The sequence below is a fragment of the Aspergillus terreus genome, genomic scaffold (assembly GCF_000149615.1).
Source record: "Aspergillus terreus NIH2624 scaffold_10 genomic scaffold, whole genome shotgun sequence".
In the NCBI taxonomy this organism is placed as follows: Eukaryota; Fungi; Ascomycota; class Eurotiomycetes; order Eurotiales; family Aspergillaceae; genus Aspergillus; species Aspergillus terreus.
In genome coordinates, this window is record NT_165933.1 from 893,428 (window position 1) to 919,405 (window position 25,978).

The window sequence follows — 25,978 nt, forward strand, 5'->3', positions numbered from 1 at the left end:
CCCATGATGCCGAATAATGTCAACCCCCATGCCACTCCTATGCAGACGCCGTTGCAGAACTTGCAAGGCCGTCCGTCCTTGTTGCCACTGAGCCCCCCGGTGCTCCGACGGCTACCGCTCCCCAACCCGCGCTCGTCTGACTCCGAAGTCGAAGCCGAAAACTTCGACCTCGAACCTACCTGCGCCTCCGCTGGATGATGTCCATGCTGCGTTCGTGGAGTTCCGTGCGAAGGAGGAGGACAAGGTGAGCTCAAGTTTCCGATATCAAGTAGGCCAGGGCCGCCGCTAACCACGCACTCGACAACAGTGTCTGTCCGTCCAATGTATCTATTGCCAACAAGTTCGCGCGAAGAACACCAGCCGACAGCGTCAGCATCTACTGGAATGCCCGACCTACCTCAGTGTCATGAAGGATTCCATCCCCGCCAACAACCTCCTCCATACCTTCCCCGAGGGCGATATCGCTCGGTCATTGCAGATCCCCGCGCCGTCTCTGGAGCTGGACTTCCGCATGAGTATCAAAATGAACCCCAAGGTCTCAGTCGGCCCGAGCATCTGGGGCCATCGCGACTGGGTGACGTTTGTCGGCGGTCAGTGGGCCGGCCGATGGGGCAAGGGCATTGTTTTGGTGAGCTACATTGCAACGTTTCGTGCGCCTGTATGCTAATTCTCTTCGCCTTAGCCCGGTGGACAAGATTCGCAGATTGTGACCAAGGAGTCCAATACCAGCTTGCGTGCGAGCTACATGCTTCAGACGGCGGACGAACCGGCCGCCTGGATCATTGTGAAAACCGACGGATGGTTGACTGGCGCCAAGGATGTCCTGGACAAGGTCAACGATCCCGCCGTGGCAGATACCGTCAACCCAAACACCTACAAATACCGGATCAATCTTTCGATGGAGACTGGAGACGAGCGATACGCGTTCTTGAACACCCTGATGTGGATCGGCAGCGGTTGCCGCAGGGGCCAAGAAAGTGAGTTTTGTCATGCAAGGCAACGCACGAGAGATGCTAACCAGATCGCAGTTATCTTCGATGCCTTCCGCGTCAACTAGTCCGACACGATCTTGCAGCTGTTTTGTCCGTTTTTGAGCGAGTAGTAATGTTGTCCTTCTGGGGAAAATTGTCGCCTTCTTTCCTTAGTTCCTTTTCATTTGTTCCGTTTGGAGCTCGAACCATCTCCCTGCAAATTTTCGTCTTAGGCCCAGGTCCGCTTGAGGTGTTTCCAAGCATGACAGATGTTAATTTCTCATGACTCGACATTGACATTTCTATTACTGTGGTATATGGTATGATATTGATTTTACTTGGTGCTCGGCAATCGGGTTGCAGTGGTATGTTATCTTCCGGCCGTCTTCGCTATAATGAGCCAGAAAGGATTTGTATCTCTATTGAGAATGCATAGTCGCCTTGTTTGTAGTCGAAATTCTGTATATTTCGTTCGATGTATTCGAGAAGAGATCCAGCGTAATGAAGTACCTACGGAGTATGTCAGTATGCAGATAGACAGGGGCCGTAATACACCGTGCCTTAGTAAGATACCTACCTCTGAATAAATTACTAGTTGGGGAAAGTCGTGTTTCCTCATAACTGTATCTACTCCCTTACTTCCAGACACTTACCTTAAATTCTCTTGGTCTGTATTCGGACAGTCGTACTAGTGTTGACGTGCAGAACTATATAGTTCGAAGATTACGACCGAAATATGTATACAATCTCTGACTATCACTGGTGTTTCCCCCACCATTATATATACATTCATAGAATGTGTGAACATAATCAGTACGCCTGTTGGATATACTAAACTACACGCTGTATCTCGGTTCTATCTACGCAATCTGCAACTCAAAATCCTGTTACAATTGTCAGCAAATGTTTCCAGCCTCAACCGTTGAACTACCTACCTTTTTCGGTGTTGCCCTCACCCATACTCTTGCTGCTGCTGCTGCCGCTCTGGATCGCTCCAAGGATGCCATCCATGTACGGCGCGCCACTCCACTTCTGGTGCGTGAGGACATCGACGCCGAGCTCTTTCTCGCGGGACTGGATGAGACGCACATACGCGAGCATGCCCTCGTCCTTGAACGCACGAGACAGCTCCGTCGTGATCGTGGCGTTGGTGTGCAGGCCGGCCAAAGAAATCAGCTGCAGCACGAATCTGCAGTTCCGTCAGTATAGGTCTATTGTTTAGGAGGTAGGAGGTGACGCACCCGTGTTTCGCCAGGTCCCAGACGAATGACTTCAGCGATGCCTCGTCGAAGCCGTGGCCCATCCAGTTGAAGGACGGGCTCAGGTTATAGACCAGCTTCTTGCCGGGGAAGGCGGTGCGCACTTCGCCAGCCAGTTTGGCGGCCTTGGCTACGTCCGGATCGCCGGTCTCGACCCACAGAAGGTCCGCGTAGGGAGCGAATTCGCGAGCTCGCTTGGTGGCGGCGGGGAAGCCGGCACGGTAGTGGTAGAATCCTTCACGGGTCCGGGGGATATCGCAGGACCAGACGACAGGGGTCTTGGTAAAGTCGCTCGCCAGAGCTCTGCGACGCGAGATGGAGAGGTCGGGATTCTCCTGCACCCGCCTCTTATAAGCATCCCTCGCGGCCTGAGGCGCACCTTCGGCCTCGAGATGCGCATCCACAGCTAGAAAGGAATCAGTATGGCGCAGGTACTCATGAGATGGAGGGAAGTTTTACCTTCGTCGAAGGTGACAAGCTTGTGCTTCTTCACCCAGTCCAATTCATACGCGTCAACTTCGGCGGGGGCGGCTCCTTCGCGCTCCATAGCTTGTAGGGTCTCGGAGAGAGGCTCGACATCCTCTGCAACACCGAGGATGAATTCATGGTCGCGCACATCAATGGCACTGCTGATCAGCTTTCCGCTCTCCGAGTCCGTACGGGCAATAACCAGGTTCTCGGCTCCCATCATATCCCACTGGAACCGGGCTGCGACGAGTCGGTTGATGTGTTCACTCATGGGGACAAGAACCTTGCCAGCAAGGTGACCGCACTTCTTTCCGCCATGCAGTTGGTCTTCAAAGTGAACGGCTGCGGCACCGTTCTCAGCGAAAAGCTTAGCTAATTTGAGGACCGCAGACAGGCCACCGTGTCTGGGATTGCGCGTTAGCTCGCTGGAGTAGGGCGCCGTGGGGAGTTATAATCTGCAATACTCACCCGGTGTCACCATCCGCGACAATCGGGCGCAGGTAGTCGACGTAGGGAGTGGCCTTTCGCTCCTCGGGAGTCATCTTTCGTCTGGCATCCCATTGCTTGCGATCGTGCATCGACTGGGCTTTGAACAGTCGCTGCACTTGGTTAGGGACCGTGTTGTACGGATAATCGCCGAAATCAGGCGACACCTCGTTCGTGGTGGTCAAAAGGGAAGAACAGGCCCATCCTGAGACATACAAAACCTCCTGGTTAGGGGCCTGTTGTGTCATCTGCACCGGGTCGATCGCGCCCACTGGAAAGGGTTAGTAGATTTTACAACCATGGACTTCTTTTAAATAGCCGGAACGCACTGGTATGAACAGGCTTTCCCTCAGCGGCTCTCTCATTCAGCAGATTGAATAGCTTGCGCGCCATCAAAGAGCTGGGGTAGGTCTGTTGCAAAGAACCACGTTTACTGACGACGTCCGCGGCGGAGTAGGGGCGCTTGATACCCTCGAAGCGGGGAGATTTCCACCACGCCTCTACATCTTTGATCTGCTGTTCATACAACGCATCCTCAGCAGCACCGGCTTTATCGGCGGTCGACAGAAGCTGGAATGCATCGCCCGGCAGAGCCGTTGAGACAGGAGGGTCGACGGGGGGAAGCGATGACGCCGACATCCGTGAATAACCGCATGTGAAAGAACGCAGGGCGAGACGGGAGGGGGAGGCTGTCGTGGCCGAGAGGGTTGGGAAGCGTCGAGGGAGTCGACGGGGCACTGATCGCAACATCATCTGGAGGGAATGAGGCGGAAGTAGAGGAGCTCCAAAGTGAGGGAAAGAAGGAGAGAAGGAGAGAGAAAGACGAAGGAATGAAGTTGTCGAGTAGTTTTTGACTGGGGGAGTGTACCCGCCGTGATTGGGCTCCGTCCCGGCCGATCGCCAACCTCGGTCTGGGGTTCCCGTTCCCCCGCGGTTGTACTTTCGTCCGTATACCTACTAACTATACGACGAGTATACAAAAGAGATGCCATTCATGGGTCAATTATGTAGTGTCGCCGATAGCCGCAAAGAGCAGCCGTGATATGCCGGTTCCTTCTAGGTGACAGTCATTCTATGTGAAGCACAATGTGAAGCGCAATCCAGCTACCGAAATGTGCGATATCGGAAGATTCCTTTTCAAGACCGGTTGACATGGATGAACTCCGATCTTCCTAACAATGTTCCAATGGAAACCGACGATAGCCGTTAAACAGATGCCATCTCATCGACATGAGTTCCCGAAAATCGTGATCCTGTAGAATGCCACAATCGTAGCGATGTTTTCCCTGTCGAAGGTCGAACGCTTGACACTCCTGTACTGCATCGGTCAGCTTTGCTCTCCATGGTACTATGCAGACGCCATGCGGCCCACTTGCCTTGCTGCAGTATGAAACAATTCCACATCGACACACCTCCAGCCGTCTGTGCTCGGTCTTGCATGTATGGCAGAAGGGATGCTCCGCAAACTCCCGGGGCCAGGTCTGTATGTCGTCGTTGAGTCTGAAGAGGTTCTCTAGGGTGGTTGGAATCGCCTAATATATGTGAGTCGATCCTATCCTTCTTTGAAACGGTGGATTCGCCTTCGTACCTTAATCATCTTGTCATCCTCGATGGCAATACGGGACCCCCTTCGAACGGCATACATGATGGCAAGAGTATCTCCCAGTGCCACATCATTTCTTTTCAAGAACGCTGTTCCCGCATCGTCTGTGTAGAAATCCACATGGAAACAGTAACCAGTAGAATCGTGGCCTTTAAGAACGAGCCGGTCACTAAAGATCGCCATCTCCAGCTCGAACAGAAGGCACCAGTGCTTTCGCGGGGTAGGAGGCAAGTTCTTGATCTGATCATAATATCTGAAGTCGTCGCTAGATTCCTTTGGGAGGTTGATGAACTTTGGGAATGAGTCGTTGCTATTCAAGTTGGCGTACTGCAGGGCCGAGACTTGAGGCCAGGCGATAGGACACGATGGTGGGAGATTTGATTGAGCTTGACGTTCCATTGTGCGGGTTTTTGAGGATAGTAGGTGGTTAGAGGGAAACAGAAGACGGTTGTGGCGAGTGCGGATAAGTGTAGAGGTCAATTCATCAGAGGGTCAGTCCCTTCGTTTCTGTTGTCGCTGAGGTTTCGCACCCACGTACCTTTTCTCTTTCTCTCCACTACCACCAACTTCCATTTTGAACGCTTCCTCAATCTTCACGCCTCACATTGTCCAAGCCAGCATTTCCTAAAGACACATGTCTTTCCCTATAACTTTGTATCCGCGGACTTTGGTCCTGAAGCATGCTCCTACCGTGGTTATGGCTTACGGTACATACACCATGTCACGGCTTCAGCTTCAATATCAGGCCTGGCCGCTACAATCCACGATCAACATGTACTACCAATTATTGGACGCTACGAACTTGTCGAAACGAAAACGTGATACAAGCCTCGCGATGACCCCCACGCGGGGGAAACCTATCACCTGGGATGCTCTATGCCAAGGTCTGCCTCGTCGTCAGGCAGACTGGTTATAAATCAATGGGGGAATGGGTTTGAAGGTACAGGAGCTCCTCTAGAGTTACCATTACCCGTCATTGTGCTAGACTAACCGCAACATGCCGTATAGACCCATTCGGGTCTGTTGAATATCCAGTACATCGAGTCACTAGGATACCGTCATCAACCAGCCGTTTACGTTCATTGATCACAGTCTTGTCATGATAGTCAAGCTGGGTTGATCTGGCCAGTACATCCTAGACACGATCTCCGAAAACTTTTTCGGCTCTGTCTATCTAAGGCCAGATGATAGTCACGCTCTCAAGAGAACTCTCGGGTCTGCGGTCACGTTGACAGAAAATGGGGCTAGAACCGACAAGTTTGCCGGAAGGCATGGATTATCTACCTGCGTATCCCTCATCAAGCTTAAGGCATATGAGAGATCCAACCTCGAGGCCTAGGACCACCCAACCTACCAAACTACCTCCCATCACTCGAGGATGATCATACATCGTTAAGTGCGAATGGACATACCGATTAACTGAGAATATTTATGCATGTCATTCCCCAGTGTACGAGGGGGTTGGAGGTCCTGAGGCCTGAGCCCAACATTAGCCGGGCTCATTGACCACTGTCTAACAAGGGTATCCCAGCCTCAGACTCTTAGCATACATGCACGACACCTATGACATAAGGTCGGTTTGGCAGTTTCCGCAGTGAGATCGGTCTAGAGATCTGTCAATCAGATGATGACTGTGGGCGGTTGTTAAGAAATGAGCCCATACAGGTGAGCTCTACGACTCTAATGACCCTTTACACTCATATTTACAAAAGACTGCTGAGCAAGGAATCGGTTAAAGTTGATAATATAACTCTCTCGATCTATACGTCAACTGCACAATTTCATCTCTTTTGGTGTACCATACAGCATAGAAGACGACTTGGATTGTTGACGTCTCCGCACATCTCCGCATTTCCCGCCAGCAACCACGGAGTTTCTAGAACCATCAGACGGACGGACAATCCAATAGATCGGCACCATCTGGGGTTGGAACGACCCAAAGTACTGATCTCAGGTACGATGACGTCCAACAAACAGGTAAGTTCATCTATCCCGAGATATCCTGTGACCGCCCTGAGACAAGATCTGGGTCGGCCGTGTTTACGATCAACTCTCGTCAAATTCAACCGCTCTTTGGTCGCGTGGCGTGTTTCTCGATTTGAAACGTCCACCGTGCTCTGTCGCACATGGATGCCATGATGTGGGGGTACACAGCCAGAAGATGAATGCGGGATGGCACTCGGTCCTCTGGTCGAATCCGATGAGGGGGATGCACTCACACGAACCTCTTCGCCTGCCTTGCAACCCGATGGCCGGTCATTCAGATCCAGACCCTCTCCCGAGTGGCGTTCGTCCATCCTATCACCGACCAGGTATGATTGCATACCGGACTGCGGTGCTCTGCTGGTTGCCACGATGCCCCGGGATTGATTAAATTTCTGCGGAGGCGTTTATAGAGCGAGAAGACCATGTTCGAAGGGATGTATTTGCTTCTCTTTGCCTCCGCAACCTACCTTTCACGAAGGATGCATAAAAATAATCGTTCTGCCCCGTCTCCAACTGTGCCCGTCGCCAAGGGTCGTCCACTTTCTGCTGCATCGGCGAATCCCCGTTGTCCACCTGCCCCCCCAGCTCTATCTCCGCAGTCTAGCGCCACTCTTATCAACCCCTTCTCCTCACCACTCGGAGCCTGATGGGTCTGAGTTATCTCTCCCTCGTTGACCTGCCACCTATCTACTCGTCCTGTTTGGAAATCATCCCAGATACGACGGGAAGCTCTTATCAGTTTGCTTCGCCGCGGGAAACGCCCTTCTTTGTTCTTCTGGTGTCATTTCTACCACCCTGCTCCCCGCCAACCATTTCCCTTCCTTCATTTCCCTCTTTTGATCCTCCTGTTCCGAGCTCTTGGCGGGGTTCATGATATCATTTCTCTGACGGGCATGGAAGACATCAAAATTCCCTCGCCATCGGCCATTCTAGATCCCACACCGCCACCCGTCTCTGGTGGTCCATCTAGAGCTCCCCCGACACGGAAGACGCACCCGCCGCCAGACAAGGCTGGCAACAATGCCATAGCTAACAAACCGAAGCAATCCAAAAGCCGTAACGGTACGGTCCTACCACTTCTTTCTAATCCGTCTCGTAGGAAGAGGGGGAGGCGGTCGGTCCGCCACGAGGTGGAAAGCGGACCACCTCCTCTCCATACATGCGCAGTGCGCTGACCATAGTCATGATGTTGTTCATTCAGGATGCATCACCTGCAAAGCCAAACGCCTGAAGTGTGACGAGACGAAACCCACCTGCGTGCAGTGCAAGAAGCGAAACGTGGATTGCGGTGGCTATCGGAAGGACTTCAAATGGCGGCCCTTCGAAGAGAGCAACATCGTCGGGAAAGCATCGACGTCCAGGTCGAAGAAAGGTATGGATGAGTCCTTCTGGCTAGATAAATCTGGTTCACGGAGAACTGAGATCTCATGCACGCAGTCTCCTCGTCGCCTACCAGTGCGCACCAGACCACTCAGCTCCCGACTCCCCCAGCTACAGGGAGTACGGCGCCGCGGAAAGCGAAGCAAGCAACCAGGTCGGATGATTTTTCGTTAGGATTCAATGATTTCTTGCGTCCCCATGAGCCGCCGCCGAAAACTGGTGGCATGGAGGGTCACCCGAGCAGCTTTCCAATGTCGCAGAAGAATCTCCTGTTCGGTGCTGACAAGTTACTGTGCCAAACAACTGCCATCAACCTAGAGGAGGACCCTATTGCAGCGTCCTTGAAGGACATTCCCCCGCTAGATGACTCCACATGGCTGCCACTCTCACCGGACGAGCTGGGGACGAACTCTGAGCAACCCCCCAGGGCGGCTCCAGAGGATGACAGTCCCCAGCGAAACGACGACTTTAGTTTTTCAGCTCTTCTTGAGGAGGATGGCGAGGTGGAAGATGTGATCCGCAACCCAAACCGAACCTCTGCGACCGACGTCGCACCAACGACTCTGTCCACTTTCCTCCAAGGTATAGGCGCAGCACACGACCTGCCCCGAGAACCCAGGCTCGATCTTGGGAGCCCCGAGCTACTAGTCGTGCAGTTCGACCGGTTCACATGCGGCATCCTCTCCATCAAAGACGGCATCCGCGAGAACCCCTGGCGAACGTTGATCTGGCCGATGGCAAAAACCACCCCGGCACTCTATCACGCGGTCTTCTCCCTAGCCGCCTTTCACTGCAGCAAGAGCCGGCCCGCACTGCGCGTCCACGGCGTCGACCACATGCGCAAAAGCATCACCTACATGGTGCAGGACATCCAGAACATGCGTGCGGACGCGGCACTCGCCACAAGCCTGGCGCTTGCCTTTGCCGACACCTGGGACCAGAACACGCGCACCTGCATCCAACATCTGCGCGGCGCCAAGGCCCTCGTCTCGCAGGTCGTCAGCTTTGGCCTGCAGAGCGGCATGACCGGCGAGGACCTCGAGCGTGTGCGCTTTCTGTACAACACCTGGCTATACATGGACGTGATTGCGCGGTTGACGGCCCGCGAGGACTGCGGCCATCAAGCGGTGGATTTCTCGCTGCTGCACTTCCCGCGCGACGCCGTGCACCAGATTGACCCGCTTATGGGCTGCGCGGCGACGCTCTTCCCGCTTATCGACCGAGTCGCCCGCCTCATCCAGCGCGTGCGCCGCACTGACTCCAACTCCATCTCGCTCGTGTCACAGGCCATCGAGCTCAAACGCCTCGTCGAGCAGTGGGAGCCACCGGACTGGTTCGAGCCGCCGCAGGACCCCACCTCCGAGGTCCAGCATAGCATCCAGACTGCACATGCATATCGCTGGGCGACGCTGCTGTATCTGCACCAGGCGGTGCCAGAGATGCCATCCGAGCCGGCGCCGGAGTTGGCCAAGCGCGTGCTCATCCTCTTGGCGACGGTGCCGCCCAGCTCGCGCACGACCATCATCCAAATGTTTCCGCTCCTCGCTGCGGGCTGCGAGGCCGCCCAAGAGGAGGACCGGCAGTGGGTGCTGGGGCGGTGGGATGTGATCCAGTCCCGGCTCATGCTGGGCTCGATCGATCGATGTATTGAGGTCGTCCGTGAGGTCTGGACGCGGCGAGATGTGTTCGAGACGGAGAAGCAGCGGCGGTTGCTCCGCGAGCTGGGTGCGCGTGCTGATCCCCATCTTCCGCTTGATTCAATGGGACCGGATGTGTATGGGGTTACGGGGACGACGGCTGTGCCGTCGAGGGTGCCGTCTCGACGGAGCTCAGCGGTATCGGAGCTGGAGAACATCGAATTCGAGAAGACTGTCCGAGGCCATCTACACTGGGTAAAGGTGATGCAAGGAATGGGGCTGGGAGGGTAAGTTTGTTCATTTCTGACACTGACATTGCCTGTCCGACTGACAAATCTGCGTATCCGGTAGTCTTCTTAGGGTAAACACGATCCACTGCGGCTTCCAGCATTGCTCCCCTGCAGCGGGCTACCTTCCTTCGCACATCGCACACTCACCCGGCCATTCTTGTCTCCATTTGACAGACGGATCTCTTTCTGGAGGCTGGACAAACCGGGCCGATTCTGCACTGCATTGGGCGCGGGATCTTTGATCTCGTCTTCCGGGCGGGTGGCGTTCTGCGCGAGGTATGTCCGCAGGGAAGCAAGATATGGCTCTAGGTCGCTGGTTATCGAGACGGTAGCCATTGTTGGGTCGGCAATACGACGACAACACGTTGGCGACGATAATGATGGATATGTGCTGGACACGCTGAGACACTGAGAGCTCTTGGTGTGTTGTTTGTTTCTTTATTACGATCTGACGGTCCAGGATATCAGCGTGGCGTTTGGGTATTTTCCTGTAATGAGAATGATTACGGACTTTGGGGCCTTAGACCATCGGTGAGCGATCTCACGATACGTTTCGTCTGATAGTAGAAGCTGCGAATGGGCGATAACGGTCCGAGTCGCTAGCGAGTTGTGTTGGTTTACTCTGGCGAAGTGTGGCGCATGGGATAATGACAATGCAAGAAATCGTTCGTCGCTCTCGGTGTCCTTGGGTATACAGCTCGGTAGGAGATTACGACAATCTGGCTGTCTGTAGTAGTTTGGTGATGTCGCACGGGTCAGCCGAGAGGAGGTCGACAATCAAGACGAATGGTTGGTTCCGCCTTGGAAGTTGAGGGGTCTCTGCGCGGGGACAATCAGAATGGAGATCTGCATTGGGTGCGGGAGGTTGCTGTTGGAGTTGGATGACGGTGTTGCGTGGGCTGGTGAAGGAAGAAAGGGAGAGGGAGAGGGAGAGGAGGGTATTTAAGCGGTGCTCGGATTATATCTGCCCCGGTTGTCTATATGTACGGAGCCCATGGGTACCTCGTTGGATACGGAGTAGTACTCCGTAGCGTCAGTTTTTTAAGGGCCTCTCTATACTCGAAAAGGTGAACTTTCCCCGAGAGGGGTCGACACTAGCTGTTTTGAGTAGGTGGGCATCGCCGCTTAACGGTCCCTCTTAATAGTTCGTCTTCGTCGGAATAGATCCATGCATCATATTTCATTCTTTCTAATCCTTTAAGCTACAAAATACTTGAGGCAATACTTGCGAGATGTGATTTAAGTACCTACCCGAACTTCCCTGATCGTACTCATTCTTTTTTGAGGAATATAGCTGGACACTAAACCCCTACCGCATGTCCTGATGAGGACCGGGTCTGCTCGATGTATGGGCTGAAATCCACACTCGCGGGCGTACTCTGATGTGATCTGGCAAGACTTAATGCCTGCACAAGTCCGCGATAAATATCCATTTGTATATGAGCCCGAGGCACGAGGGTCCTTTGTTTAAGGTCGATTTGACACTACTTGTGATATGAAGACCCTGATGCACGCGGGAACTCGCCAGCTCTAGACTACCTAGTCTAGTAAACCGTGATCCACAAGATTATTCGGGGTTGGAGTTGTGTCTGTCGCCCGGGGTTTCTTGTATGGATGAAAGAATGCCTGGGCTTCTGTCCGAGGATTGTGCTTCTCGCCTTCTGCGCGCCCTCGGATGCATGTTTAGTCTCTGTGCTTGGGGGACATAACCACAGGAAAGCAGCCGCTAGCTTGTCCACGAACTCGCCAGTCTGCGGGCGTTTGTTCCACCCAGCCATTCAAAAGCCATTCCTTGCCCCAGGTGGTGGGAACTGAATATGCACGCCGGGGACATCGTAGGGGCATGCTATCTGTGTTGACTGTACCTGGCCCTTGTTGCGGCCTGTCTCTGCAGTAATACGAATTCCAGTTGGGGCTTGACATGGAAACGTGCAAGAACCTTAATTAGTTGGTGATTAGTTAAATCAAATGTACATTCACTAAGCGAAGGATCCTGTATAGATCCGCCCATCGCCCATCCCTTCCCAAGGATGATACCATGTCATCGGACGAGACGATGAAAATCCTCACCTTTCTTGGCATGACATAGCCATCCAGCCTGCACGCGACAATCGTATTGTCCCAATCAAGCTCTTTTGAGGATGGCCCGTGGCACTCGTCATGTTGGAGATTGACGGCATCCTCATTTGCCCACACCCGTCGCCAAGGGACTTGGGAGTGGAGATTCCCAGCAACAGCCTCAGGGCTCGACAAGTCTGAACATCATCTACGTCGCCTTCGGGGTCTGATTCGTACCTGTCTCGGCGCGAGGTTAATGATCAACCCACGGGGGTGATGGTGTCACTCACTATGATGTAATGGAGGCGAGGGTTCTTTAAGTATATCACCATTTCCGAACGTCCCGTCCACAACTCTCAAGAGACACCTATATCTATCTTATTAGCGACATCAATATCTACACAACTTTTGACATATATTCCGACTTTCTTCGCAAACACACGGCCCACCATGGATATCGTCCAGAAGTATGGCTATCTCAAGCACGACCGGGAGCGCCGCTCTTCGCGAACGCTCGAGGAGGAGATCGCCCACTATGAAAACCAGCAGGGTAGGCTGCGTGCTTCGCTAAGCTTTAGTCTAAACTGACGAGTCGTCTGTGTCTAGCTTTGAATTCGTTGCTTGGCAGGTTTGGCCATCCTGATAATGACCATCCGGATCGGAGATCGAGTGGTGCGGGGAACATGACGGCTGACATGCGAGAGGCGAATCGGTGCGTCCTGTTTTCTTTAGATTCTTCTTGAAGGTGTTGTGACTGACTGGCTTATAATGTGTAGGCGACTGTCGATGCAGGATTCGATGCCGGTGCAAAACCCGCCGCAGGACCGGGAGCCAAAGTCGCCAAAGTCGTGAGATGGTTGATGAGATGATGTATTTTAGTACCCATTCATTTTCATACAGAGTACAGAGACATAATAGCTTTCAAGTTCAATGTTACGGCCATACTGGTCACATTCGGACATCCAGAAAAGCGCGGGAAATACTAACCCATCCAGGCAACCCAATCCAGTAACCGTCGCATCGACGCCGTAACTTATCCTATCATTTTTATCATCGGCCCATCCCCTCACTACCCCTCACAGTCCCGGATAGCAATCGCACCTCGTCCAGTATCCGTCTGCAGAAGCTGGATCCGAGCATCTTCGCAATGCGCTGCTGGATATCGCAGCGGTCGTATATGTTAGAAAGAAGAGGGAATATAGCACGACGAAGCTCACTATAAAGTAGTGACGGAAACCCAGATTATCCTAGATGATATTCTCGCCAGTCTTTTGAGCTGTTCGATATAAACTGAAAGTGATCATGGCCATCCCTTTCACCTACCACGCCAAGGCGCAATCGACCTTCAAGCCCCCGTTGATCGCAAACGAGAATGCCTTCCTAGGAGACATCGAGTCCAGGTATATAGACCCAGGGCGTTCTGGTACATCACTAATTTCGACCAGTGACAAGCGAAACCCCGACAAGCCTATGTCCGCAGGCTTCTACCGGTTGGAAAAGGGCACACCTCTAGTCTACGAATACACCTATGACGAGATGAAGATCATCCTGGAGGGTGAATTCGAGATTGCCGACGAGACGGGCCAAAAGGTCACGGCGAAGCCGGGTGATGTGTTCTATTTCCCTAAGGGGGCTAAAATCACGTTCACGACACCGTCGTACGGATTGGCTTTCTATGTGAGTCTCACATTCTTCCACCGCAGAGGAGGGCACCAATCCCGTGGTGAGGGCCGGGCTAATTGGTGATAGACTGGGCAAAGGGCTCAGGGCGCCGCGTAACCCGGAGAAGGCTTCCAGTCGATCGCAGGATCTGGGCTTGGAACGATGGAGCCTCCAAGGGATCGTTTTTCCGGCGAGTGGTGTTTGTTTGGGTCGGCCGACCTCGGGACCATGGATCGGGAGCTCCACCGATATCTACGGGCGATGTAAACAAACGGGGATGAATAGATCTCAATATGCGATTGAGTCCATTGGGAATGTGTTGCGTGTAGAATCGAAACGGACAAGTGTATTGGAGGATGCGGATGCAGAGTAATATATGTCTCCAGGACGACATCACCCCCCGTCAACAAATCTCATGATGTACTTCGTACGAGATGGAAAGCTCAGCCAGCCCCGTGGGTCAGAGATGATCTCACACATCTCACCCGCTCTTCAGCTGCAAAGGACCTCAGCCTCTCACTAGTGGGAAATGACGTGCAGGGCTCTGGACGCTGGAATCCGATCCATGGACCTCCCAGGGCGATGGGAACCCAATCAGAAGACGGTGCCTTGCAAAGCTAGTCCGATTAACTCGGGATCCTCGCCTGGAATCACCGACAGAAGTGGTGAAGATGCAGTCGAGATGGGAGTTGCTGGGGGAACGAGGACAGCAGAGCGCAAGGAGGGAGGCGCAAGGAGGGGCGGCGGGAATCCTGTTGGTCGGTGGGGGACCGGCCTGACCAGCTTGGGTTGTACTTCTCCCATCCTCTACCTTCAGCTTCACCCTCTCCCTCCCTCCCTTCCTCTCTCTCTCTCCTTGTTTGCTTTTTCCCATTCATCTCCTCCACCTTCTTTTTCTCTTCACTCAGTCTGCTCTGTTGGGACTCTCTCCATCGGACTCCACCGAGTATCTTCCCTCTATCCTCCCCTTCACGAGTGTCTCGTCGCAAACAAAGCCATTCTTCCCGGTCTCGAATCGGAAGTGGCTGCGCTGCGACCGTCGTTGGCCGTTTCTTTGTCTCGCCGAGAGCTCTTTGTGCTTCTTAGCTGTTCTTTTCCAGGATCCGGGTTTCTCCCTGATCTTAAATTCCTGCATCTCATCGTGATTATACGAAGCTCCTCGTTTCTTTTTCTCGATCCACCGATAACAAGCCCCCATCGTATTTCTCCGGCGGAGCCCCTCGCCCTTCTCTCAGGGTGCGTCGCCTTTGATCTCAGACGCATCACATTTGTGCCATCGCTCGATCCACCGACCCCGTCAGTCATGGCTTTGAATCTCGCGCACGAGGCGACCGATCGTTCGGGCCTGCGACTGCCCAATCCTCCTCCACTGCTCCACACGCGATCCGGGAACGAGCCTTTGGATCGCCCATCCACTCCAATTCAAAATGCATTCACCAGTCCGATGCACACCCCGCAAGGAAGTCCCAGCAAGAACAAAGTTCCTCCCGGCGCCCTTGATCTGCCCAGCGTCTTCGAAAAGGCCATGAAACTCACCCCTACCTCGCCGACCAAGGCCACCTACAACCACTACAACCACCCAATGTTCTCCCCGCCCAAGGCTCCGGGTGAGGACTTCAATGAGAGCGTCATCCGACAGCCCCCCAGCCCCACCCGCAAATCCAATAAAGAGAATACTCCGCCGAATTCGACCCGTCTGGGGAAGGACCTCGGTCCCAACCCTGCAGCGGCCGCCATCTCGCGCCAGGAGGCCTATAAAACCCGCGACGCGGATAGTATCCAGAGACGGCAGGTCCAGATGCGCGGACTGACACCGGAAGAATTGGAAAAACTGCAAGATCCAAAAGTCAAACGACTGGTCAACGTCACTCAGCTCTGTAGGTGGTGCGCGTAAAAGGTATGCAATGAGCGCCGCTAATGTCTGCAGATTTCCTCGACCATTACTTCGACCTTCTTAGCTATGTGCACAACCGTCAGAACCGCTACTCTCAGTTCCGCGCGGCATACCCCGACCCTCCGGCCACCCCGATGGAAGAGTTCGAGCCGGCACTGCTGAAATACCTCGGACGCGAACGCGCACACCTACGCAAGCGCCGCACGCGACTGCGCCAGCATGATTTCCAGATCCTGACCCAGGTCGGTCAAGGTGGATACGGACAGGTGTACCTAGCTCAGAAGAAGGACACTCGGGAGGTTTGCGCTCTGAAAGTGATGAGCAAGAAACTTCTCTTCAAGCTGGACGAAATTCGACACATCCTGACGGAACGTGATATCCTGACGGCCGCTAAAAGCGAGTGGTTAGTGAAGCTGTTGTATGCGTTCCAGGATGACGAACAGATCTATCTGGCGATGGAATACGTTCCTGGAGGAGATTTCCGGACGCTGCTGAACAACTCGGGCGTCTTGCACAATCGCCACGCCCGGTTCTACATTGCGGAGATGTTCAGTTGCATCGACGCTCTCCATGCGCTGGGCTATATTCATCGCGATCTGAAGCCCGAGAACTTCCTGATCGACTCTACTGGCCATGTGAAACTGACCGATTTTGGTTTGGCTTCCGGGATGCTCAACCCCGGCAAGATTGAGTCGATGCGGGTGAAACTCGAAGAAGTCGGCAACACTCCCGTCCCATTCGGGCGCCCGATGGAACAACGTACCGTCGCGGAGCGACGTCAGGGGTACAGAACCCTCCGTGAGCGTCAAGTCAACTACGCAAAGTCGATTGTGGGATCACCGGACTACATGGCCCCCGAGGTCCTGAAGGGCGAGGAGTATGACTTTACGGTGGACTACTGGAGCTTGGGATGCATGTTGTTCGAGGCGCTCGCAGGCTATCCTCCGTTCGCTGGGTCTACGGTGGACGAGACGTGGCAGAACCTGAAGAATTGGCAGAAGGTGTTGCGCAAACCGGTTTACGAGGATCCGAATTACTTCCTCTCTCGGCGTACTTGGGATCTGATCACGACCTTAGTTGCGTCCAAGGAGAAGCGCTTCAAGAACATCCAGGAGATCCATGCCCATGACTATTTCGCCGAAGTCGACTTCTCGCGTCTGCGCGAGCAGCAGGCGCCGTTCGTCCCAGAACTGGATTCTGAGACGGATGCGGGCTACTTCGATGACTTCTCCAATGAGGCGGACATGGCGAAGTACAAGGAAGTGCACGACAAGCAACGCGCATTGGAAGAGATGGCCGAGCGTGAAGACAAGATGAGCAAGGGCTTATTCGTCGGGTTTACGTTCCGGTAGGTGCTGGCCCTTCACCCGTCAGAGGATACCAAGCTAACCAATGCAGTCATCGAAAACCCGCCATGGATGGAACTGGCCGCGTATCTCCGCGCAAACCCATCGCAACGGATGGGACGTTTGGCACGATTTTCTGACCGCGTTCTCCACATTCTCTTCGTCTGGACACGGTACGAGCTGGCTCTCGAAGACCATGACCACGATCTGTTTGACTGAGCGAGTATGGTTTAATGGCAATGTTTGATGGCACGTATGCATTATCGGTTTGAGGTCATGGTCCGGAGTTGAGTGTTTTGTATGATACATAGAGGTATCGTAGACTGGTAATACAACTCTATCTTAAAAAGATAAATCAAAAGGTCAGCCTGCGCATTCGCGCATTCGTAGCTTAATCCACATCCAACTGATGCACCATCTTCAAAATCTCCGACTCATTATCTCCCACCACGGCGCGTCCATTCGTCCAGTCGACAGTCTAGCAGATTGGTTAGCAATTCCCATGCACAAGGGACCCCTGTCCGAAAGGTAGACAAGACATACAATCGGCCGAACGAACACCCCCTCCCCACTCTCCTTGAACCGCTTCACCGCATCCTCCGCGTCCTTCGCGCCGCGAATCACCTCACCGACGCCGTACTGCACCGTGTTCTGGCTGGCGCCGGCCGGGTTCGCCGTGACGTAGTCGAGGATGTTGCGCAGCTGGTCAGCGGTCGGCGGCGCGGTGGTGATTTCCAGCTGGAACTCGCCGCGTTTCGATGCGACGGTCTCGGCTTCAGCGGCTGCGGAGGCTTGTTTGAGGATGTTGAGGACGCGGGTCGATGAGGGTACCGACGGCGAGTGGAAGAGCGTGATCGGGTCGAGGGTTTTGGCCTGCGCTGTTTGTTAGGAGTCTTGGTGTGGGTGTGGGCGTCGTGGGACGTACGAATCGGAAGACCATTGTGGCGGTTATTGATTGCTGAGTGTGGGATGTATGGGAGTGTTGGAGGAAATTTGGAGAGGATGAGTTGAGAGATGGATGGTGATTGATTACGTCATATCGGGATGGATACGCCCAAACCACGGCACATATCGGAGGTTAAGTAGATTTATCTTCTATTTTATCTACACGTTCTGCAGAACCTCGACAATGCACCGCGCCACATACTCGACGTTTTCCGGGTTTAGTCCCGCGATCGAGATCCGCGAATTACTCGCCATGTAGATGTGATGTTTCTCTGTGCATGTTAGCCGTTCCATCATGCGAACCATCTGCCGCTACAGAACACACACACCTTTCAGTATCTTGACTGCGCTAGGAGGCAGTCCCAGAAACCCAAACATCCCCGATTGCCGGAGGAGGTGATCCCAGCTGCCTGGTGTTGTACGTAGTCAGCATTGATACCGTGGTAGCGCAAGGCATACGCACCGTTCCGCGCAAGATGATCATACAACGCACGCCTCATCGCCTGAATGCGCGCACTCATCGTCTTCAGATCCTCAAACCACGCCGCCCGCAGCGCCTCGTCGCCGAGGATCCGCGCGGCAATGCGCGCGCCGAACGCCGGCGGATTGGAGATCTCGGACCGCTGGAGGGATTCCAGCAGGGACTGGCTGTTTGTCGCGGCGTGCTCGGTCGCTGTTGCAAGAACCAGACAGCCGACGCGTTCGCCTGCGTCAATTGTCAGTACGCATTGCGGCACATTCCCTCCAGGCAGAACTCACCGTAGAGACCCATGTTCTTCGCAAACGACAGGCACACCGCCGCCTCTAGCTCCAGCTCGTGGATAAAGTGGCGGATCGCAAAGGCGTCATGGTCGACGTCCCCGGAGTTAAATCCGAGGTACGCGGCGTCAAATAGCGGGAACAGATCCCGCTGTTTTATGATCTGGCCGATCTCCATCCACTGGTCGTGGGTTGGGTCGAGCCCGGTGGGATTGTGCGCGCAGGCGTGTAGGATGACGATCGACCCCGGGCGCGCTGAGTACAACGTCGCGCGGTACGAGTCCATGTCCATGGTTTTAGTGGCCGGGTCGTAGTACCGGAAGGACTGGCATTCGAAACCGAGGGTCGAGAATACAAAATGGTGGTTTGACCATGTCGGCTCGGGAATGTAAACTGTCGTTGAGGACGGCTGACAATCTCGGAGAATACGGCCAGCGAGGTGGAGCGCTCCCGTTCCTGACAATGTCTGGCAGGTCGCCAGCTGCATATTATCATGAGTCTCGTCCTTGGACGACGGAGGGGAGCGAGAGTGACCTTGTTGCGTCGCGCGGCATAGGAAGACGCACCCAACGCCAGCGCTGCGGCGTGCTCACGGAACTCGGCCAGGCCCAGGATGGGGAGGTATTCGTGCTGCAGGCCCTGCTCGAAGATGAGCTGCCGGCTTCGGGCGACGGACGGCAGGACCCATGGCTGGGCTTTGCTATCGCGGTATGCGCCTTGTCCGAGGTTGACCTTCTGCGGGAATGGGTCTGCGAGGTATTCGGCCGTGAGGGCGAAGATGGCATCAGGAGGGACATAGGGTGCTGTGGCGAAGCGCGAAGCTGGGGTTGTAGAACCCATGATGGTTGTAGTACAGTAGGTGGTGGGCGAACAGAGACTGCCTGTTCTATACATATACGGGGCACCCCGCATAGATATACCTAGATCTTGAGAGTATATAGAGACTCGGCATGGCAGCCGATGGATATCGGGGAGGACTTCCGAGTGTCGTATCGAACATGATGTAGCTAGCCACACACATAAAGAATAAATATCTTAAATAATTTATGAACAGCACTACCTTGTAAGCACCACTTCAGGCAGAAAATAGCAAAGTGCTGTCGGCGCAACCGTAAACCTCTCGGGAGGGCAGCCGTTCGGGTGTATAGACCGGAATACCAAACTACTACAATCTTCTTCTGGTCCACAAACATGTCAATCTCCGGCGCGGGGTCAATATGCTGTCGTATCGGTCCCCTTGCCGACCACATTTGTTCCACCTGTCGAAGTAGCCGGTATATGAATCTCTGTAGCAAGTTCACGGTCAACTACAACTTACACCTCCTGACCATCATGGAAACCGACCTCGTCGATGTACCGCGAGACTACCTCTCCGGTCCCATGAAAGAGGTGATCGTAGGCGCAGCTGGAGGCATCACCCAAGTGTTAATCGGTGTGTCTGACCAAGCAGAGCATATTCCTACTGACGCCCTCCAGGGCAGCCATTCGATATCGTCAAAGTGCGCATGCAAACCCAGGCATACTCCGGCGCAGCGCACGTAGCACTGAACATATGGCGACAGGAAGGACCCCTAGCCTTCTACAAGGTATCGTCCTGTACACATTGATAACGCCCTCTACTGACTGCATAGGGGACCCTTCCTCCCCTCCTAGGAGTAGGAGCATGCGTACGTCAGCCCTCCACCCTACGATTCCGTCTCTCACAAGCCCACAGATAAGCATCGTGTACACCTCCTTCCACGGTTTCTCCACAGCCATCCACTCCCTCACCCCAGACCGCCCATCCCTAACACACCCGCAAACCTACCTAGCCGGCGGCCTCGCCGGCCTCAGCAACAGCGCAATCTCCGGCCCGATGGAGCACATCCGGATCCGTCTGCAAACACAGTCCGCGACATCGTCGCAGCCGTACACGAGCGCACAAGACTGCATCCGCCGCATCGTCCAGCAGAGCGGGCTCGCTGGGCTCTACCGCGGCCACTCGGCCACCATGCTGCGCGAATTCCACAGCTACGGGGTCTGGTTTTCCGTGTTTGAGGTGCTGATGGCGGCGACCATGCGCGCCGAGGACAAACCGCGCGACCAGATCGCTGGGTGGAAAATTGCGGCGTGCGGCGCGCTGACGGGTGAGGTTCTCTGGACGGTGAACTATCCGTTTGACGTTGTGAAGAGTAAGATGCAGGCAGATGGGTTTGGGGTGGACCGGAGGTATGCCAGTACGCGGGATGTTGTGTGGCAGACGTGGAGGGCGGATGGGGTTGGGGGGTTCTTTCGGGGCTTGGGGCCGACCCTGTTGAGGGCGTTACCTGTGTCTGCGGGGACTTTTGTCGTGTGAGTGTTTTACTCTGTTGTTGAGTATATTGCTGACAGGTGTAGGGTTGAGGCTGTGCGTAAGAGGCTTGGTGATAGCGGTTGAGGGAGTATGCGGAGTGGCATAGTGGTACTACACATTGGCGTGGCAAATGACCTCAATACTCATATCACTTGACTATCATCAATATCTTTTAGTGAAGTAGATTCCTTCAGCGTCGGGATACAGGCCCGACAATCCGCCTACACACTCTCGTATTCCACTGCACGACGATTGGACTACCCAAATCTATATAAACACAACACGAACACCACCAACACCCACTGAACATCAACCAGAATAACAAAATGGTCGTCCCAAAAACCGAAAAAGACACCCATCAGATCGAAAAGGCCAAAGGCCTCCAATCCGTCTGCTGGGGCGCCGAGTACGAACGCATGATCTCGGGCATGCTGTACATCCCTCCTCCCTTCATACCAACGCCCACACTCACAAGGCAATTAGCTACTCCCCCGTCGCCCCCGAGCTCATCGAGGGCCGCCTGCGTGCCCGGCGTCTGATGGCGGAATTCAACACCCCTCCGCACCCCGACACGCCCGCCGCAGAGATGTCCTCCCGCCGGGAGACCATCCTGCGTAGTCTGTTTGGTCGCGCCAGCGGGGACGTGTACATTGAGCCGCCGCTGTTCGTGGATTACGGGTGCAATATCAGCGTTGGGGACGGGTTCTATGCTAATTTCAAGTACGTCTGTTCCTCCTGTTCGTGAACTGTGAGCGAGTGTTGAGTGCTGCATAGTCTCACTGTTCTGGACTGTGGACTGGTCACCATCGGGGACCATGTGGAAATCGGTCCCAATGTCAATATCATTACCGGGGAGCATGAGACGGATATTGAGGCGCGGAGGGCGCACCGGGGACTGGAGTTCACGAGGGAGATCATCATCGGGAATGACTGTTGGATAGGCGCAAATGTGACGATTCTGGGTGGAGTGACGATCGGAGAGGGGAGCTCGGTGGGTGCTGGGTCGGTGGTCAAGCGAGATGTGCCGCCGTTCAGTGTGGTGGTTGGGAATCCCGCGAGAGTTGTACGGTCAGCGCGGAAGGAAGTATAGCAGGAACCAGAAACTGGAGTATATGTGAATTCGGGATATCGAGTATTCGTGATAAGCCATACAGTCATGACGAATGCAAATATATACAGAAGAAATACAGGTCGAGCAAATCACCACCCGAACTTTTCAACATGCAAGTATATCCCTTGCGCACCGGTCCCTTTGTGAACAGCCCGCTCATCGCTCAGATACACGACGCTCCGACGAACGTCGTCAGACAATCCTTCGGGTCCACATACGACCACCGCACTCTCGCCCTCGGCTCGCTCCAGGACCTTCCGGATGATAGTGCGGGGCTGTGGTCGACCGGAGACAATAGGCAGGTAGTGCGATACAGACTCCACTCGCTCAAGGACGGGTTCGGTTGACGCAGTGTTCTTTTCAGAGTCTTGTTTCTCTGGCTGTGGCTGAGGCGCATGGCCGGAGCAGGTGCACGTGTATTGAGTGATCTCGTCTTCGTCCTCCACAGAGGCTGTGCAGCAGCAACATCCGCCGCTGGGTAGACAGCCGGTCTTTGGTGCAGTGTCCGAGGCAGGTGATGAGTTGGAGTGGATGGAAATCTCATCGATGACTTTCTTCTCGTCCCCTGGCTTCTCGACGGGCGCTGCGCCCGTGCTGACAACGATGGGCGCCTGTGGGACAGGCTTTGAAAGTAGCGTGGACCCAGGCTGAGCCTCCAACTTCTCATCGCAAGTTACATAGATGCTGAGCTCGACTTCGCGGGGAAAGTCAGGCTGCGCGCGTTGGCAGGCTTCGACATCCGCAAGCACGGATTGAAGCTGTGTCTCGCACCAGCTGAGCTGGGCTCGCGATTTGATCACCCACACGAAGCGGAGTCGTTTTGTGGTCGTCAACCGAGTCTTTAAGCATGTATCCCGGCTGCACTCTGTCTTCCATCGGGAAACAATGTCCCGTAGACAGGGAAGTGTGTAGGTGATGCCCATGCCTCCGGCAATGAGGACCACGCTGTCAAATTGATGCAGGGAACGGATCCTGCCGTACGGACCGTCGATGAAGACCGTGCGGAATTTTTGAACCGGCGCGGTGTCGCTAGTTCCGAGGATGTTGTGGGATTTGGAAGCGTAGCGGAAGAACCGTTTCGTGCCGCCCTTTTCAGCACGAACGAGGAACTCCATTTTGTTGTCATCTGGTATCGAAGATATGGTGAACGGGTGGCTCTGCAATGGGGCGATAGAGTGACAGGTGAGGAAGACATGCTGTCCGGGCTTCCAGCGCACCCCCGGATTCTCGATGGTGATCCGAGTGACATTGCCCGGAAGCGGTGTGAAGGAGGCACGGTTAGCCCACAGCGGGTGATTCTTGGATGAAGGGTGGAACATTGACAAATTTGCGTATGTTGCCCATGCATAGCGGGCGACTCGGTCAAACACTAGAAAGCCGATGGAGATCCACACCCAGACCTTGACTTCCGCTGGCGCATGCAGCCAGACGGCGACGACGAAACCGACGAATGTGACGAGATGCTGAAGGACGAAGATCTCGTAACTTAATCGACGGACCGGAGCCATTGAAGTGAGAACGATGAAGGTGAGGATGCACCATGCGGCGAATCCTCGTTTGGCTAATGCGTCGTTTCGCAACTGGTGTACGATGTAGTTGTAACGACCCCAGCTGCGGAACCAAAATCCCATGTGAATGGTGGCAGTCAGCCAGAGAGTTCGCGCAACCCATCGATGGAACCAGTTTAACCGTTCGTAGCTCATGCCGACAAAGAGACCGATCAGGTTCTGTCTTCCCGCCAGCAGGAAGATCAGTGGAAGTTGGGCGAGGGCTACAAAGCCCGTGCGATAGCCGACATCCTCCCACTTCCACTGGTTGGTGGTGTCCAACTTGTAGAAGCAAAAGACCAGGACGACCACGAGATTGGCGAGAACGATGGCGAGTGGTCCCAATGGCGCAAAGTGGACAGTCCGGCCACCGATTGATAACGGCGGGAGTGTCGCATAGCTGGCTTCTCGCACAATGGCGGTTAAGGTCGCGTAAGAGTTGAAAAATAGCGACTTGGGTTTGGATGGCGTGAGGGTGGTGTCGCGGAGTCTACCGTCATTAATGACCGACTTCTGGAACGGTGTTCAAAGGGATCCGGCTACCATACCTCTGTACGGCGAGAAAGCGATTGAGAATGTTAACGACTGTCCCCGCGGCGATAGCACTACCTACGACCGCCCAGTACATTTTCTGCAGGTAGAAGAGACTGGGGACACCATCACCCATGGACATGGAGCCCATATGGCCCATGTCCATTCCGCTCATGGACATGATGGTAAGAGAGGATGAATGGATGTTGGAGAGGAGGTCGAAGAAGTTCACCAGTGTTGCAAATGATAAATGATAAGAGGTCATACATCTGAAATCGGCCTAGTCCGTATTAAGCATAGATAGTAATAATCTGCTCAATGGAGAGATCTCCCCGCCTGCTGATTGGTGGGGTCAGGAAAATGTGCGCACCTCCCCTCGAGGCCACGCGCCAATCGGGCGGCAGAGAATGTGCTCACTCTGGATCCAGCTCTATCCACTTTGGGATTCTTTCTTGGCTGGGCCGCGTTCATTTCGTCCATGATTTAAAAAGATCCGGTGTATCAGTCATGATGCCATTAAGACACTCACGTTTCTTCTCGTCGGTGTTGATACCTCGCGGGTTCTTCTCTTCCCTCTACCATCCTCCCGTCACCTTGTCTACAAATCCCGCGGCATCATGGATATGAGCAATATGGATCACTCGGACATGTCCTCGTCCTCTTCGTCTTCCTCGCACTCGATGTCTATGGCCATGGTGTTTATGAACGCTCACGACACACCTCTTTTCTCCTCGCAATGGACTCCCTCGTCAACGGGCTCCTACGCGGGCACTTGTATCTTCCTCATTATCCTCTCCATCATTGCCCGGTTACTGGTCGCCTTCAAAGCCGTCATGGAGCGACATTGGTTGGCGGTCCATCTCAACCGTCGCTATGTGGCCATTGCAGGCAAATCCACCGAGGCTGGCCGCATTGACGCCGACCCGGATGCAAAGACCGCATCATTGGTGACGGCTCAAGGCGTCGAGGAGTCGGTCAAGGTGGTGCGCCGATTGACTCACGAGCCTATGCCGTGGCGGTTTAGCGTGGACCTGCCCCGCGCGTTCATATTTCTCTGCATTACTGGGGTTTCCTATCTACTGTAGGTTTGCTTCTTGCCGGGTGGACGTGGATGGAGTGGCATACTAACTGCGACTAGAATGTTGGCCGTCATGACCATGAATGTGGGGTATTTCTGCTCCGTCTTGGGAGGGGCCTTTCTGGGGGAGCTCATGGTCGGCCGATTCATCCAGTGGGATGAGCACAGCCATTAAGCCGTGTTTATGCGCTACGACTGGGCTGGATGCATTGAACGGTTCGATTGACATCGGGTGTTTTCAGCGCAATTGCATGGGTTTGGCGTTTGTCGGATTATTTGAACTAGATACCACTCTGTCATTTGAGAAGCAGCAAGATTATGAGACATTTACCTGTAGTCTCTTCTTTTATCTCCTACCCAGGGATTTCATTCCTAACTGTAAGGAGTATAATCTGGCCCACGGGCCCAGGGACGAGGTCTGGCGGAACCAGCAACTCTCCCGCCGCTGAGAAGAAATGAGCACATTTTCTAGCCGCTTTGGTCCTAGACTGAGATCATCTCTCATACCAAGATCGAGTGACACGAGTAACACTGCAGAAAAGCAACATCAATCAGCTAATACTTTCCAGCAGAATTAATCTCCACCAGTGCCGAATCCCGTGTTGACAGTCCCTGTGCTTCCTTCCTGCCAATTT

At 54.2% G+C, this 25,978-nt stretch overlaps 10 protein-coding genes across 10 annotated transcripts in view; 6 read left to right on the forward strand and 4 right to left on the reverse strand.

The window, feature by feature from the left end:
• Window positions 1-1,057, forward strand: part of ATEG_07162 (DUF3237 domain-containing protein) — a gene marked incomplete at both ends in the record, with an annotated part of 1,446 nt that extends 389 nt beyond the window's left edge. Inside the window, 4 exons of the mRNA XM_001209848.1 lie at window positions 155-244; window positions 368-628; window positions 683-977; window positions 1,029-1,057. Coding sequence (XP_001209848.1) covers window positions 155-244; window positions 368-628; window positions 683-977; window positions 1,029-1,057 — 675 coding nt within the window. The remainder of the gene's footprint in view (window positions 1-154; window positions 245-367; window positions 629-682; window positions 978-1,028) is intronic.
• An 841-nt stretch (window positions 1,058-1,898) lies between these two features.
• Window positions 1,899-3,934, reverse strand: ATEG_07163 (methylisocitrate lyase ICL2; the record flags this gene model as incomplete). The annotated part of the gene is made up of 5 exons (XM_001209849.1): window positions 1,899-2,160; window positions 2,213-2,636; window positions 2,690-3,102; window positions 3,167-3,455; window positions 3,514-3,934. 5 exons carry the CDS (start codon window positions 3,932-3,934, stop codon window positions 1,899-1,901), a joined length of 1,809 nt encoding a protein of 602 aa, XP_001209849.1.
• Window positions 3,935-4,406: 472 nt separating this feature from the next.
• ATEG_07164 (uncharacterized protein) lies at window positions 4,407-5,186 on the reverse strand (the record flags this gene model as incomplete). Its single annotated transcript, XM_001209850.1, has 3 exons — window positions 4,407-4,502; window positions 4,597-4,716; window positions 4,773-5,186. The coding sequence occupies 3 exons, from the start codon at window positions 5,184-5,186 to the stop codon at window positions 4,407-4,409; spliced, it is 630 nt and encodes a 209-aa protein (XP_001209850.1).
• A 2,480-nt stretch (window positions 5,187-7,666) lies between these two features.
• Window positions 7,667-10,322, forward strand: ATEG_07165 (Zn(II)2Cys6 transcription factor; the record flags this gene model as incomplete). Its single annotated transcript, XM_001209851.1, has 4 exons — window positions 7,667-7,887; window positions 7,955-8,145; window positions 8,211-10,077; window positions 10,142-10,322. The coding sequence occupies 4 exons, from the start codon at window positions 7,667-7,669 to the stop codon at window positions 10,320-10,322; spliced, it is 2,460 nt and encodes an 819-aa protein (XP_001209851.1).
• Window positions 10,323-13,440: 3,118 nt separating this feature from the next.
• On the forward strand, window positions 13,441-13,917 carry ATEG_07166 (cupin domain-containing protein; the record flags this gene model as incomplete). The annotated part of the gene is made up of 3 exons (XM_001209852.1): window positions 13,441-13,538; window positions 13,584-13,815; window positions 13,888-13,917. 3 exons carry the CDS (start codon window positions 13,441-13,443, stop codon window positions 13,915-13,917), a joined length of 360 nt encoding a protein of 119 aa, XP_001209852.1.
• Window positions 13,918-15,103: 1,186 nt separating this feature from the next.
• Window positions 15,104-17,180, forward strand: ATEG_07167 (serine/threonine-protein kinase; the record flags this gene model as incomplete). Its single annotated transcript, XM_001209853.1, has 3 exons — window positions 15,104-15,677; window positions 15,728-17,042; window positions 17,093-17,180. 3 exons carry the CDS (start codon window positions 15,104-15,106, stop codon window positions 17,178-17,180), a joined length of 1,977 nt encoding a protein of 658 aa, XP_001209853.1.
• A 964-nt stretch (window positions 17,181-18,144) lies between these two features.
• Window positions 18,145-19,231, reverse strand: ATEG_07168 (uncharacterized protein; the record flags this gene model as incomplete). The annotated part of the gene is made up of 4 exons (XM_001209854.1): window positions 18,145-18,257; window positions 18,315-18,395; window positions 18,449-18,691; window positions 18,745-19,231. The coding sequence occupies 4 exons, from the start codon at window positions 19,229-19,231 to the stop codon at window positions 18,145-18,147; spliced, it is 924 nt and encodes a 307-aa protein (XP_001209854.1).
• Window positions 19,232-20,076: 845 nt separating this feature from the next.
• On the forward strand, window positions 20,077-21,160 carry ATEG_07169 (uncharacterized protein; the record flags this gene model as incomplete). Its single annotated transcript, XM_001209855.1, has 3 exons — window positions 20,077-20,176; window positions 20,376-20,952; window positions 21,121-21,160. 3 exons carry the CDS (start codon window positions 20,077-20,079, stop codon window positions 21,158-21,160), a joined length of 717 nt encoding a protein of 238 aa, XP_001209855.1.
• Window positions 21,161-22,276: 1,116 nt separating this feature from the next.
• ATEG_07170 (ferric reductase family protein) lies at window positions 22,277-24,446 on the reverse strand (the record flags this gene model as incomplete). The annotated part of the gene is made up of 2 exons (XM_001209856.1): window positions 22,277-24,224; window positions 24,283-24,446. The coding sequence occupies 2 exons, from the start codon at window positions 24,444-24,446 to the stop codon at window positions 22,277-22,279; spliced, it is 2,112 nt and encodes a 703-aa protein (XP_001209856.1).
• A 436-nt stretch (window positions 24,447-24,882) lies between these two features.
• ATEG_07171 (copper transporter family protein) lies at window positions 24,883-25,518 on the forward strand (the record flags this gene model as incomplete). The annotated part of the gene is made up of 2 exons (XM_001209857.1): window positions 24,883-25,346; window positions 25,404-25,518. 2 exons carry the CDS (start codon window positions 24,883-24,885, stop codon window positions 25,516-25,518), a joined length of 579 nt encoding a protein of 192 aa, XP_001209857.1.
• Window positions 25,519-25,978: the final 460 nt, after the last annotated feature.